We start from the raw sequence: 14,076 nt of genomic DNA, 5'->3' as shown, positions 1-14,076 counted from the left end.
ATTTATCATTTAAAAAATGGAATTGGTTCATTTAAAAAAAAAAACATTTATTAGGCAATGAACAGTCTGGCCAGCACATTAAACTTTCCTCAGATAGAATTTGGCCATTTGAATAAACCAATAAATAAACAATAATAATGTGCTTCACATATTCAGAATTTTCTCTTGTAAAAAAGTTAAATTGAAAATTCATGGATAACAATAGCCTGATTAGTAGGATTAGTTTTAAAATTAACTAATAAGAGTCACATTTGGTGCTTTACACATGTTTATTGATCATTTTTTGCTTCACGAATAAGGTACAAGACATAGAATAAAAGTTACTTGTAAAATGTTTTCTCTATTTAACGACAATGCAGTAGGTCAGTAGTGAAAGATGACTTTACTTTCTTCAGATAGACTCATAAAATTTGTTTTTTTTTTTTTTTTGCATTGGCTAAAACTGATTAGCTGAAGTCGCAACAGCCAAAAGAGCATTCCACTTTGTTTTAAAGCCTTCTTTGATGTTAATTTTACAATTTATGATGCAATAGCAGTCAAAATAGGACAAATGAGCTCATGTATGGGACAAATTCTGGATCTTTGTCGGTGGGGTTTTTCAAATCAGCGAACCCCAAATGTGTTGAATTTATTAGGTATAATTTAGTGTGAAATGGCAATGTTTGTTTATTCATTCTCTTTTCGGCTTAGTCCCTTTATTAATCTGGGGTCGCCACAGCGAAATGAACCACCAACTTATCCTGCATTTGTTTTATGCAGCGGATGCCCTTCCAGCTGCAACCCATCACTGGGAAACACATACACACTTATTCACACACACACATACACTACGGACAATTTAGCCTACCCAATTCACCTATACCGCATGTCTTGGACTGTGGGGGAAACCGGAGCACCCGGAGGAAACCCACGCGATCGCAGGGAGAACATGTAAACTCCACACAGAAACGCCAACTGACCCAGCCGAGGCTCGAACCAGCGACCTTCTTGCTGTGAGGGGACATCACTATCTACTGCGCCACTAGCGTCGCCTATAAAGGGTCATTTAATTCAGGATCTTAAGGATCTTTTTTTCAGTTGTATTAATCTTTGTTGGGGTTTTTATGTTCTCCTATATCCTATTTCTAAATTTAAAAGAAGTGTAATCAGGTTACGGAATAAAACAAATGTTATTTTATTCAAACAAAATAAATCCTTAGAAACTGGGGGATTTTCATCTCTTTTTTACCTTTGTCCCTTTATTCATCAGGGGTCACCACAACAGGATGAACCACCAACTTATCCTGTGGATGCCCTTCCCATCTCTGGGAAACACCCATACACTCTCATACATACACATACGGAGAATTTAGCGCTACCCAATTTACCTGTACCGCCTGTCTTTGGACTTGTGGGGGAAACCGGAGCACTCAGAGGAAACCCACGCAAACACAGGGAGAACATGCAAACTCCACACAGAAATGCCAACTGACCCAGCCAAGACTCGAACCAGTGACCTTATTGCTGTGAGGCGAGAGCGCTACCCACTGTGCCACCGTGTCATATATATATATATATATATATATATATATATATATATATATATATATATATATATATATATATATATATACACACACAAACATATATATATATATATATATATATATATATATATATATATATATATATATATATATATATATATATATATATATATATATAAACAAATAAAATAAAAAAACTAAATGTACTGGCCAATGCTGCCTGCCACATCAGCTGCTGTGCCATAAGCAGGAAGAGATATTCTTGTTAAAGTGCTTGTTTCTGCCCTTCCCCACTCTTTCTATCTTTCTTTCTATCACTCTTTATCTCTTTCCATATAGCACTCACCTCATAGTTATAATAAACACATGCAGTAACAGTTTGCTTTCATTATGACTCATTGGAGTCTCATCCACGACAAACAGAACCACAGGTACTTCCTCTTTGTTTTGTTTTTTTCTTTTGAAGTGTTGTTCATATGAAAAATGTTCACAAAAACCCAAACATCCGAAGAATAGACACATCCTGCTCCAGAAAACCAGAGCACTGTGACAAAATAGTACATACACATGGGATCAGAACAAACAATAGAAGATAAAAATTGATCAGTTTTCACAATTAAAGCTAAAATATGCCACAGTATAGTGTTGGGCTTAATTTAATACAACTTAGATTATATATAATTTGGTCTGTATAATCAGATTACAAAATTACTTGTAATTATTAGATTTAAAATCTTCATAATCTGATTAAACGTATTTTTTTATGGATTAAACGATTACTTATAATTCTCAAAATGGCTGCAATGTATTAACCAATTCATTCCCTCTAATTCATTCTTCTCTTTAATAAGTGTCTGTTGTAATAAAAATTAATTTAGCTTTGACTATATTTACAGTATTAAAAGCCATGTAACCCATGATTTTGAATGAGGGAATGAAAAAAACATCTCTCAATCAATTACACCATGACACAAATCACTGTAGTTTTATATCCGTGTCTTTATTACTGTATATCCTGTGTATTAACTAATTATTTATTTTTATGGTTGAGGTAAAATATCTAAAACCAGGAGACTTTTTAGGGTGGCTATTTACAGTAGATTATATTACTAACTATAATTTTTATCATGTAAATTGTAATCTTCCCAGTTATTCTGCACAGAGGCTTGTATTCACTTGTCAGAGTTGTTGAACATGTTTTTGGGGCATGTCTAAAAAATCTCCGGCCTGCTGCCTATTGCACTATGACTTTTCTATTCTCAGAAGGACAAGACTGTTTTTATGGAAGGGAGTGGATACATGAAGACCTATGGGAAGAGAATATGCTGTTGGCAGGCACACTAGGTGGAAAAGGAGAGAGGAAACATGTATGAGGAGACATATTCTGACCAGGGAACCATAAAAGCTTATTTTGCTCTCAATCCTGTTGTGAAATCATGGTTATACTTTTATATTTTTCTTCGTTTTTGTATGTTTTTTACTTATTTGTATATTAAAAATCCAAAAATACAAATAAATTAAATATTTATTGATCATATAAGCTTTACTACTGTAAGGCCAAAACCCATGGTTTTACCTTTCATTCTTCAAACCAACGGCACCTGTTGGTTCATCAGAGTGTTGCAAGCAGACAAAGGCTTCTGTGATTTATGCAGTTTAACTGTTTATCTCCTTTTACTACACAACTTCTTCTGAAAACAAATAAAAAGCAGATGGATGAAGTCAATTTAGGGCCATATATACTTACAAAATAAAAAAAAAAGTTTTGCAAACAAAAAAATTGTATTGAGCAAAAGTAAATAAATAAATGCAAATAAAAATTAAGCAAAAAAAAAAAACTAATAATATTTGCAAAACATTTTTGTTATAGCATTGCCTTTAAAAAAAAAAACGTCAATCGCAATGCTCATTTTAATTTGCTTCTTAGTCAACCGTGAGTTTGCGATGCTGTTTTCACTTTGCACTTCACGTTTCTGAACTTTGTGGCACTGATTTGACAAGGGGGCGGAGTCAAGGGAACTTGGGCGTTTATGGCAGGCCCTCGCAAAGTCAAGGTTAAATGAATATATGCAAATATTTTAGTTTATTTATTTATTTATTTATTTATTTATTTATTTATTTATTGCTCTGCTTGATTTTTATTTGCAGTTCTTTTTTGTTAGCAAATTTCATTCTTATTTTTTAAGACTTAATTTTCCCTTTGCAGTTCTTTATTTTTGTTAGCAAAATACATTTTTGTTTCTCAAAAATAATTTTTTGCTTTGCCATTTTTGGAGATTTGCATTTTTTTTTTTTTTTTTTTTTGCTCAATAATTAATTTTTTTGTTTGCAAAACTGTCTTTTATTTTGCAAGTATATGTGGCGCTTGATTGACTCAGTTCTAACTATTTACAATAAAAAAGCAGATACTGAGAAGATATGAATATTTATTAGTTACTTTATTTTATATACACAAATTATACAATGATTGTTTTTGTAATTTACTGAATATTTTTTAATTTGCGAACAAACTCGCTAATTTAGCATACAAGTAAAAAATATAAACTTATATACGGAATAAATATACGTGTCAAAGACTATATATTATTTACAAAAGGGATTTCATATACATATTTTAGCATTTGGCATTGTAAATGCATGTAAAAAGAGATTATTTTAATGTTTCAGATAAATTTTTTGAAAGCGGTCAAAATAAAGGGAGAAAATTTATACTGTTACCATTATAGATATATTTATGTGAAAATTAAACATGTTGTAATATGAACATTTACTTATTTAAATATTTAAGGGAATAAAAGACCATACAAAGTTTTAGTTTTATTGTTTTAACTGATATTAACTCTTTATGAAATTAGAAAAACACTTGTTGAGCACTGATTGCTAAAAGATGCTTTTTTACTTGTATTTTAGAAAACTGTTAGTGTTGACTACAAGCTGTGAGGAGACTATGTGAGACTAATATCTCACATATTTTATGGATGACAGACCCATTTCACCCCTCATTAATCAAAGACACCCATTTTGACAGCTGAGACTGACTAGCATTCTGCTGCAGTCGTAATCCTATCAAGTACTTTATGTTAATTTGTGATAAAAAGCACACATTTACATATATTTATTTGTTTGTGTACATGAATTACCTGAATACATAAAACCTTTTCAACCAAGAAGTTCCTTTATTGGTCTATAATCATTTTTCATAGCATAGAGTATGCTCTTTTTGGATCACTAGATTTTACATTGCATTTCAAGTTCTTCTCTCTGTCTATATCTGCAATCAGTTTTTTTCATTCATTCATTCGTTCATTCATTCATTCGTTCATTCATTCATTCATTTATTCATTCATTCATTCATTTATTAATTTATTAATTTATTCATTTATTCATTTTCCTTTGGCTTAGACCCTTTATTTATCAGGGGTCGCCACAGCAGAATGAACTGCCAACTTATCCAGCATATGTTTTATGCAGCGAATACCCTCCCATCCCTATCCAAACCATCACTGGGAAACATCCATACACACTCATTCACACACATACACTACGGACAATTTTGTTTACCCAATCCACCTATACCACATGTTTTTGCACTGTGGGGGAAACCGGACCCACAATGCAAAACCGGACCCACAGACGCTCATCAGTTTTTTTATTATATATAGCATTGGTTAAAATTAAGGTATACAAACAGTTGTGCAAGTGCTCAGTTCTCTTAGCCATTGTCATTGTATTATTATTTAGTCAGTTTTGTTTTCACAGTCCAGCTGTTGGGTTATTAATATGAAAAATATTTTTTGTGGAAAGAAATATCATGGGTTCTACAACAATATGAAGTAGCACTGTTTTCACCATTGCCTAAAAAATAAATTAACAAGTAAATAATTTTCTCTGGGCATCAAATCAGTATACACTGTTAAAGATTTCTGTAAATTACACATTAGTTAATTGTAATATGACTTGAATTTGACTGTATGACAGTTATGCTGTATTTTAATGTTGCATTATGAAGTAAAATATATACAAATACAATACTGTAAATACATATACAGTTATATAAATGGTGCTGTAAATGTAAGTACAGTATTTTTGCTGCAATTTATTTACTGTAAGTTAATCCCAAACTGCTGCAACTGCTGCAGTAAGTTAATGTAGATTCTACAGAATATAGTTAAGAGTGTATAAGAATAATTTCTGAAGTATTTTGTGTCACTGAAGCTTGGTGTAATGCTAAAAGAAAAAGCTTTGCTATCCAGTGTTGGGGGTAATGCTTTACAAGTAACACGAGTTACGCAATAATATTACTTTTCTAAGTTGCAGCTGGAAGGGCATCTGCTGTGTAAAACATGCTGGATAAGTTGGCGGTTAATTCCGCTGTGCCTACCCCAGATTATTAAAGGGATTAAGCTGAAAAGAAAATGAGTGAATAAATAATTCACTTTTAAAAATTTAATTGCTGAAATAAATTGATGTTGTCGCATTGAATTCAGCAAGCAATGAGAGACTTGCAGGAACAGGCAGAAAGGAAGATAGCCTTACATTTCTGCGATAGAAATATTCTCTTTATTTTGAACACATAAAAGAAAAAGACAAGAGGATTATCTGAATGGACTGTGGTTTTACTTATTAATAAGACAAAAAGTACAAAAGTAGCAATTGCATTGCTTTAAACTTTCATTAATCTGTATATACGGCATGTATGGCTCTGGCGTCAGGAAGTTCTCCAAAGATAACATTATCCAACATTAGTTTTTAATTGTTTTTTTTTTTTTAAAGTAAATGAAGGTTATACAGTGTGTTGTTTATTGTAGAGCTCCCTTTATTTAAAAAAGAAGAAGAAGAAGAAGAAGAAGAAGAAGAAGAAGAAGAAGAAGAAGAAAAAGAAGAAACCCTGCAAGTACTGAAAGAGATCAAGCCTGACCTGATTGCCAGGTCAGAAAAAGCAACGCAAAAGTAACTCAAAAGTAACATAATGCATTACTTACCATAGAAAGTAACTAAGTAACTCGACTACATATCTTATTGGGGGAGTAACTCAATATTGTAAAGCATTACTTTCTAAAGTAACTTTCCTCAACATTGTTGCTAACATAGTCCACGGAAATAAACTACATTTTAGAAGCAATTTACAAAATTTTGGAATAATTCTGTACATTTTTTTCATTCCTCATGAAAGTATTATGCACATACAGTACATTTGACCCCGTGGATGACAGAAAGTGTTATGCACCAAAATTCCCTGCAACCTACAGACTGATTCTTATCAGTGTTCAGCACTGACCTCATCCATGAACGAAGTGAACATGCCTACTCAGAACAATTGTATGAAATCACTTAAAGGAACATTAGAAGAAATTAGGCATCTTTATTTAAAATCTATATAAACTATATACACACAGCTGCATGATTACAATTTACCCAAAAACAATTTTTTTTAAAATACCAAATATTAATTAAGATAAATACACTTGATCAGTCAGAAAACTTAAAAAAATTTTCATGTTGTTTTGAATCAAATAAATATTACATTATTGATTTTAGTCAATAAATACATTGAATAATAAATAGTTATAAATAAAATCCAACCCTTCAAAATTCAGCTATACACATGGTTATCCTCAGTGGAGTGGTTGTTTAGTCCTTCACCCTGCCACCAGTCTCCTTGAAGCTCTCCCAGGATCTCCTGCAGTGACAGTGTCGGAAGCTCCGGCAGCGGTCCATGGTGGACCCCGCTTTCCTGCTGGCACTCCATTCTTGGGACGTCTGGGTTGTCAACAGGAGAAGTCCCGTCCAAACCAGCCTCCCAGCAGCCCGAGTCAGGAGTAACAGGGGTCAGGGGTTGAAGAGTGTTGTGTTTTTCAGACTGCGAGTAAAAAAATCCTGGATTGCAGGCATATGCTTCCAGATGATATGGACTCCACATGGAGCTCATAGGAGACCTCCTGCCGTACCTCACACCCCAATTAGGGGGCATCTGATGCTCTGGGCTTAAAAGAGGAGAAGGGCTCATATGGGATTGAATGGCTCTGCTTTGATGGTATGAAGGGGTGCAATAGCCAGAATCGTCGCCGATAGACATGGAAGATGGAGTGTCACATCCGCACACTGCATCTTTTTCCATTTCTTCCTTTATACGATCTGGATATGCAGGCGGTGGTGAACATAAAGTTCCAGTTCCTCCAGTGGATTCGTTATTTTCCCGATGTATTTGCATTGGTGAAGTCTGCATGTTGTAGGCCGGCAGGTCGGTCTGCCACAATGGCTTCTTACCACCCTTGCATTTCAACGTGCGAGCTCTCCTATTCTGGAACCAGACCTATTGTGAATGGAGACATTGAGATCAAATGAGGCAGACTCATAAGAATACAGTTGATAGATTATAGTCAACCGTCTAGTGCATGCAGATACTGTAAGAGCTTTCCTGTTAAAGACTGAGGTTAATCATTGCGAGATGACATGCAGTTAGCAGTGTGTATAGTCAGGATGGTTATCTGTGCTTGGTATGTCTATTGTTTACAGGCTGTACGGTCTCTTAACTAAACAGCTGATAAAAACAAAGTCGCTTACGTCATGGCAGATATTGATAGTGCTATCAGTGATGGCAAACAGTGTTTTCATGTAAGGCATTATTAGATATCACTTCAACTGTTTTTATGTGTCTGGCGATTTACAAAATACATGAGAGATACAAAAAAGACTATTTGCTTATTAATCTTAAAAGGATAGCTCACCCCCAAATTTTACTTTATGTTTAATGTTTTATTTCTAATGTTGTTTCAAAGCAGTGTGTGTATTCTTAAGCATATAATGAATATTACTAGGGTTCTAGGGTTCTACAATCTTAAAAAGTTCATGCATTTAACATGTATATTTAAGCAGGGTCCGAAAGTTTTTTACATTAAGATATTTTAAATTTACTCTCAGACAAATAGGTGCAAAAGTTGTCTTTGTATATACCCTTACACGATCCAACCTACTTGAATAATAATGCCCCAATTATTTAAGATATTGGGGCAAAAAGCCCCTGTACAATTAAAATAAATCCTTTGTGATAGTAGGGATTGGGGTGAAAAGTGAAATCAGCCAAAATAATAATAATCGAGAAAGGTTTTTGTCGTTATATTGCTCTTTAAAATTTGATTGAAATTTTCAATTGATAAATTATAATGATATACAGTTAAAGTCAGAATTATTAACCCCTCTGAATTATTAGACCACCCCCCGCCCTGTTTATTTTTTCCCCCAATTTCTGTATAACAGAGAGAAGATTTTTTTCAACACATTTCTAAACTTAATAGTTTTAATAACTCATTTCTAATAACTGATTTATTTTATCTTTGCCATGATGACAGTAAATAATTTTTTACTAGATATTTTTCAAGACACTTCTATACAGCTTAAAGTGACATTTAAAGGCTTAACTAGGTTAACTAGGTTAACTAGGCAGGTTAGGGTAATTAGGCAAGTTATTGTATAATGATGTTTTGTTCTGTAGACTATTGAAAAAATATATAGCTTAGGGGGGTTAATAATATTGACCTTAAAATGTTTTTAAGAAAATTAAAATCTGCTTTTATTCTAGCCGAAATAAAACAAACAAGACCTTCTCCAGAAGAAAAAATATTATCAGACATAATGTGAAAATTTCCCTGCTCTGTTAAACATTATTTGGGAAATATTTAAAAAAGAAAAAAAAGATTCAAAGGGAGGCTAATAATTCTGACTTCAACTGTATATATAATTGAAACCTGCAAATATGCAGTTGTTGTCTTTGCCACCACTGAGAAGCATTAAATTGTTTGTTAACAATACTTTTTAGTAACACTTTGTAGTTAAATGATTAAAGTGGGTGCACAGATATGGGTATTTGTAATAAGGTAAGTACGTATTTGTAATATTAGTAATGAGGTCATTTTAAAATTTCATTCCATGTAAATTAATTCCTGAGGGCAAATATTATTCATTATAATGTAAAGTTAATTTCTGACACATTTCGAAGAATTTATCATATGCATTGTTGGATTTAAAACAATGTTGGACCCCACTAACTTTTATTATGCAATCTTTGAAAAACTGCAGGGTGCATAAAAAAGAATGAATATAAACGCATATGCATAAAGTACTTGATAAATTCTTCAAAATGTGTTCTGTTCTAATTAATAGCAAGAAGATTCATTGAAGAAAGTCATATGTGAACAAGTTGAGGCTGAGTCAATGATGACATTAATTCAATACCATAGTGAACTATCCCTTTAAACTGTACTGAATTCAGTGTTACTGTTCATAATTTGCCATTAAACATGACAGCCCACCTGTATGCGAGACTCTGGCAGACCTGTGGTTTGGGAAAGACTCTCTCTGAGACTGATTCCAGGGTAAGGGTCTGTTTCAAATGTAGCTCGCAGAAGCTCAACGTGTTCCTTGGAGAAACTTGTCCTTTTCCTGCGACTTGCGCTTCTGGATACAGCACCACTTCCAGATGTTTTAGCAGAAGCATCTAAAAAAATTACAAATTTAAAATAAATAAATGATAATAATTAATGCAATGCTAAAAACATTATTAGCTTGAATGTCATATTTCAAATGAACTGTGGAAACTTATCATTTAGTAGAAATCTTCAGTAATGTTTACCAATAGTGTTGTCTTTCCACATGTTACGTCTTCACTGGTGGAATCCTGGAGTTGACAGTGAAGGTCTGTCTTGTTTGATGCTCCTCAGGGATTTGATTTCTGACCCCTTCAGCAGAGTTTTATACCTGTGCCCTCCTGTCCTGCTCCTATGACCCCCCTTTCACCCCCACCTCCCCCGTTAGAAGTGCTTATGATGGGTGAAATAGGAATGAGACCTAAGCCAACCTAAGCTATTACTTAAGCATGTAAAACATGATTGTCAAAAAAGTATTAATAATTGAATATATTCATACAACAAAGATTTAATAGAGCTTTTATTTGATCATTTTTACCAATGTGTTCTGTTTAATTTTATTGTTTTATGAGCAAAACATAATATTATCATGTATTTTTACCATGATTTTTCAGAAGAGTTATACAAAATAATTCTTGTCAGGCATATTTAGAATAAGAATATTAGATGTTAATAACTGCAGGTCAAAATAAATATGCTGTATCTTTCTGTTGAAATTTCAGTTATGCTTATTGAGTCACTTGCATTGCATTACGTACATTGAATATGTTTTATGTAAAAATATATTTTAATTATAATTTGACACCAAAATGTCTTTGATCTATATTTGTTAGAATTATTCATTCATTACATTTCAAATATGAGAATAATAAGAACAACAAGCAACATTACAAGTATTTTTGATTTTATAAGATTCTATATTTTATTAGCTATGCAGACTTTTAATATGTTTTATTTATTATCTTGCTGGATGAGCAGTCATAATGACTACAACATATACTTTTAATACACTGTTAAACCCAATAAATTAGGGTAACTCAAACCATTTGAGGAAATTGATTGCAACAAATAATTTAAGCTAAACTAATCCTAATGAGTACTGTGAACTTAATTCATTTGAACAAACGAAGCAATTTAAGCACAATAAAACCCCATAGATTAAAAGAACTCAAACCAACTTAGTACTAAAACCAAATAAGTTAAGGCAACTCAAACCATTTGAGTTCAAAAAAATCTATATGAGTACTGTGAACTTACTTCATTTAAGTTGAAATAATGAGCTATTAAATTAACTCATTACCTTCAACACTGAGTTCAAAACTCTTTTCGAATGAGTAGAATTAACTTTCAGTTAGTTGTGAAAAGTTTAAAGGGCATCAGTTGTGTAAAACATATGCTGGATAAGTTGACGGTTCATTCCGCTGTGGCGGTCCCAGATTAATAAAGGGACTTAGCCGAAAAGAAAATTAATAAATGAATGAATAAAGTTGACCGGTGGGTTTTGCACTTATTTAAAAATGTATATTAAAGATTTCAGCATTCTGTTTCTGAAATTGTCAATATCCTTCGACCGTAGAGCAAAAGGGATTGAAAAATATAAAAATATTCATAAAATATAACATAAAATGCTTTGGTTTTATAAACAAAGGCTTAAAATTTAACACTAACTAACAGAGAAGCCTTGTTTTGGTGCATTAATCAACTATACTGTTGAATCAAGATTTAAAATTGTCTAAAAATGTGTGTAAATGGATGTTGTTGTTGTTGTTTTTTTCTTTCTCTCCATTCAAGTATTGTAATCAATAAAACAATAGACTCCAGAAAATATTAACTAACAAAGACATTAGTAACATGCTTAAACAAAAGGCTGTGAATGGGTATCTCTTTGTGTCATCTGATCTCTTTTCAAAAGGAACATAAAAGAAACATTTGTGGAAGCCAGAGAAAACATGGAGAGCGTTTTGTGGAATGATTAATAGGACAGTTTGCATGCGTGAGTGCTGTCGCTCCAGAGGATCCAGAGGGGATAACAGTCATTTCAAAGTCAAGGTGCTTGTCAAGCTTGTCAATGCAGATGAGCTGTTGAGACGTGCTGTTCAACTAAAGCAAACTGCATCCGACAACCTCACAGGGACCTTTCAGCCCCGTATAGAAACATTGACCTGTTCATTTTGATGGTTTGTTTTATGTAAACACAAAATTAATGAAGTATGTATGTCATCATCTACGATACAAGATACACATATTCATAAAACAAATTCAAAAAACTGTTTATTTGATTCCAGATTAATCTAATCACATCATTTGAAAGTTTTTGAATGCAATTTGAATGGCATTTTTGTTAAATACTTTGGCAAGTCTGCATTGAATTTGCTAAGTTTTATCACAAAATCACTAACAAAAGTAAAGTTTTACATCCCCCCCCATTAATCAAACACACCCTTTTAGCTGATACTGCATTCTGTTGCAGTCCAAATCCAATCAACTTGTTATTTTAAGATAAATGTGCAAATTCGAGATAGTTTTCATGTATTTGTTTTGCATACAAGTACCTGCCTGTAAAGTTTTGGAATCTGTGCTTCCATAAAGAACATTTCACAAGAATATTTCCATTATACAAACGTTTCTTCACACAAAACAATAAAGGTAAAAAACAACAACAACAAAAATACTCTTTCATTAAACAGCTCTTAAAAGCATATTTTTTCGTAGTACATTTTATAAACGTTAATAAAAATGAATAAATGAAGTCCCTTTTGGTGGAGTTTCCTTGGATTTTAAAGGCTCTTAATGGAACCATCAATGCCTATAAAAAACCTTTACATTGTTAATAGTGCATTGTTCAAGGAGTTCTTTACACGTGTAAAAATAAAGGTTCTTTATGTTTAACATCTATTAAACAAAATGTTCTTTTGTGGTAAAATTTCTATAAAATGTTCTGCACACGTTTTTTGAATAACAGTTTTCCTGGATAGCTGGATAATTTATCTTTTATATCTGTAATTCTATAAATAAGAAAGGTTCTTCTATAAAACCATCTTTTTAAAAGATTTTTAGAATTTTACTCAAATATGCAGTGAGTCAATTTCTTTTCCTTTCTCTTTATGTATAGTATAATATGTATTTCCATATTTTTGACTTTGCAACTTAGTGACCTTAGTTCAGAAGACAAAAACAGTAGGTGTCAGCCTTGAGCTTTAAATAGTTATTCAAAATATGTTTTTATTTGATTTTTCTTTCTTTTTTTGTCATGTACAGTTCTACATTCAGGTACATTCAGACATTTCAGAAGAATGTTTAGTTGACTTTTCAACGACAAAATAAAGAGATGTTTGTAAAGATATAAATTTGACCTTGGATATGGTGAACATGCAAACTGATGCCATACAGATGCAGGAATGATGCATTTTAATAGATTAAACACAGAAATGAGTTGCTTTTGCGCACTGCTCTTCCATTGTCCTAAATCAAAGGGTTCTGATTAAATGCCTAAAACAACGTCTTCTTTTTATGCTCCATGAAATACATCAATACTAACACTGAAATTTTTAGGTTTACTGATTGTGACAGTCAAATACTTATTTTTAACTTATTAACCATTTAACTGCACCACCAAGAAAAAAAAATGTTTGGATTGCATTTCTTAACTCCTAATGCTGCTTAACACACTCAATGCGTTTTCTTTCAACACATCCCATAATTTCTAAAATATCAACCTCGACCAAATGGTAGATGTGTCGGTTTATTGTAAAAGTACCAGAACTAATGCATATACTATAAAAAAATCTGAAAATATGATGTGTAAGACCAATTTATTTAAAAAAAACAAAAAAAAACTTTTTTTAAAGTGTGCCATAAAATATTTCAGATTCTCATTTAACATGATTTTGGTTTTATTGTATAAAAAAAAAAAAACAAGAAATCATGTGTAGTAATGCAACAGAATTATGTTTGTTTGAATTTTTTTTTTAAACCGTGTGTAAGCCACTACTTAAAACAGTCATTCTTTAAATGACTTTAGTAATTATTTAAAACAGTAAAAACATGGTCAACCATTTGGTAGAGCGGCAGTCAATAATAAATTTTCCTCTTTTGATATTGCCTCTTTTAAACAAAAATGCAATAAA

General features: G+C 32.3%; 1 protein-coding gene across 1 annotated transcript; it reads right to left on the bottom strand.

Moving 5' to 3' along the window:
- Positions 1-7,157: 7,157 nt before the first annotated feature.
- Positions 7,158-10,177, bottom strand: mxtx1 (mix-type homeobox gene 1). The gene is given in 4 exon segments (XM_056470352.1): positions 7,158-7,253; positions 7,255-7,839; positions 9,836-10,020; positions 10,156-10,177. Coding segments are annotated over 4 exon segments (888 nt in total).
- Between the last annotated feature and the right edge of the window lie 3,899 nt (positions 10,178-14,076).

This window comes from Danio aesculapii, chromosome 13, assembly GCF_903798145.1.
Source record: "Danio aesculapii chromosome 13, fDanAes4.1, whole genome shotgun sequence".
NCBI classification, from domain to species: domain Eukaryota; kingdom Metazoa; phylum Chordata; class Actinopteri; order Cypriniformes; family Danionidae; genus Danio; species Danio aesculapii.
This window is presented reverse-complemented; position numbering and strand designations above follow the sequence as displayed.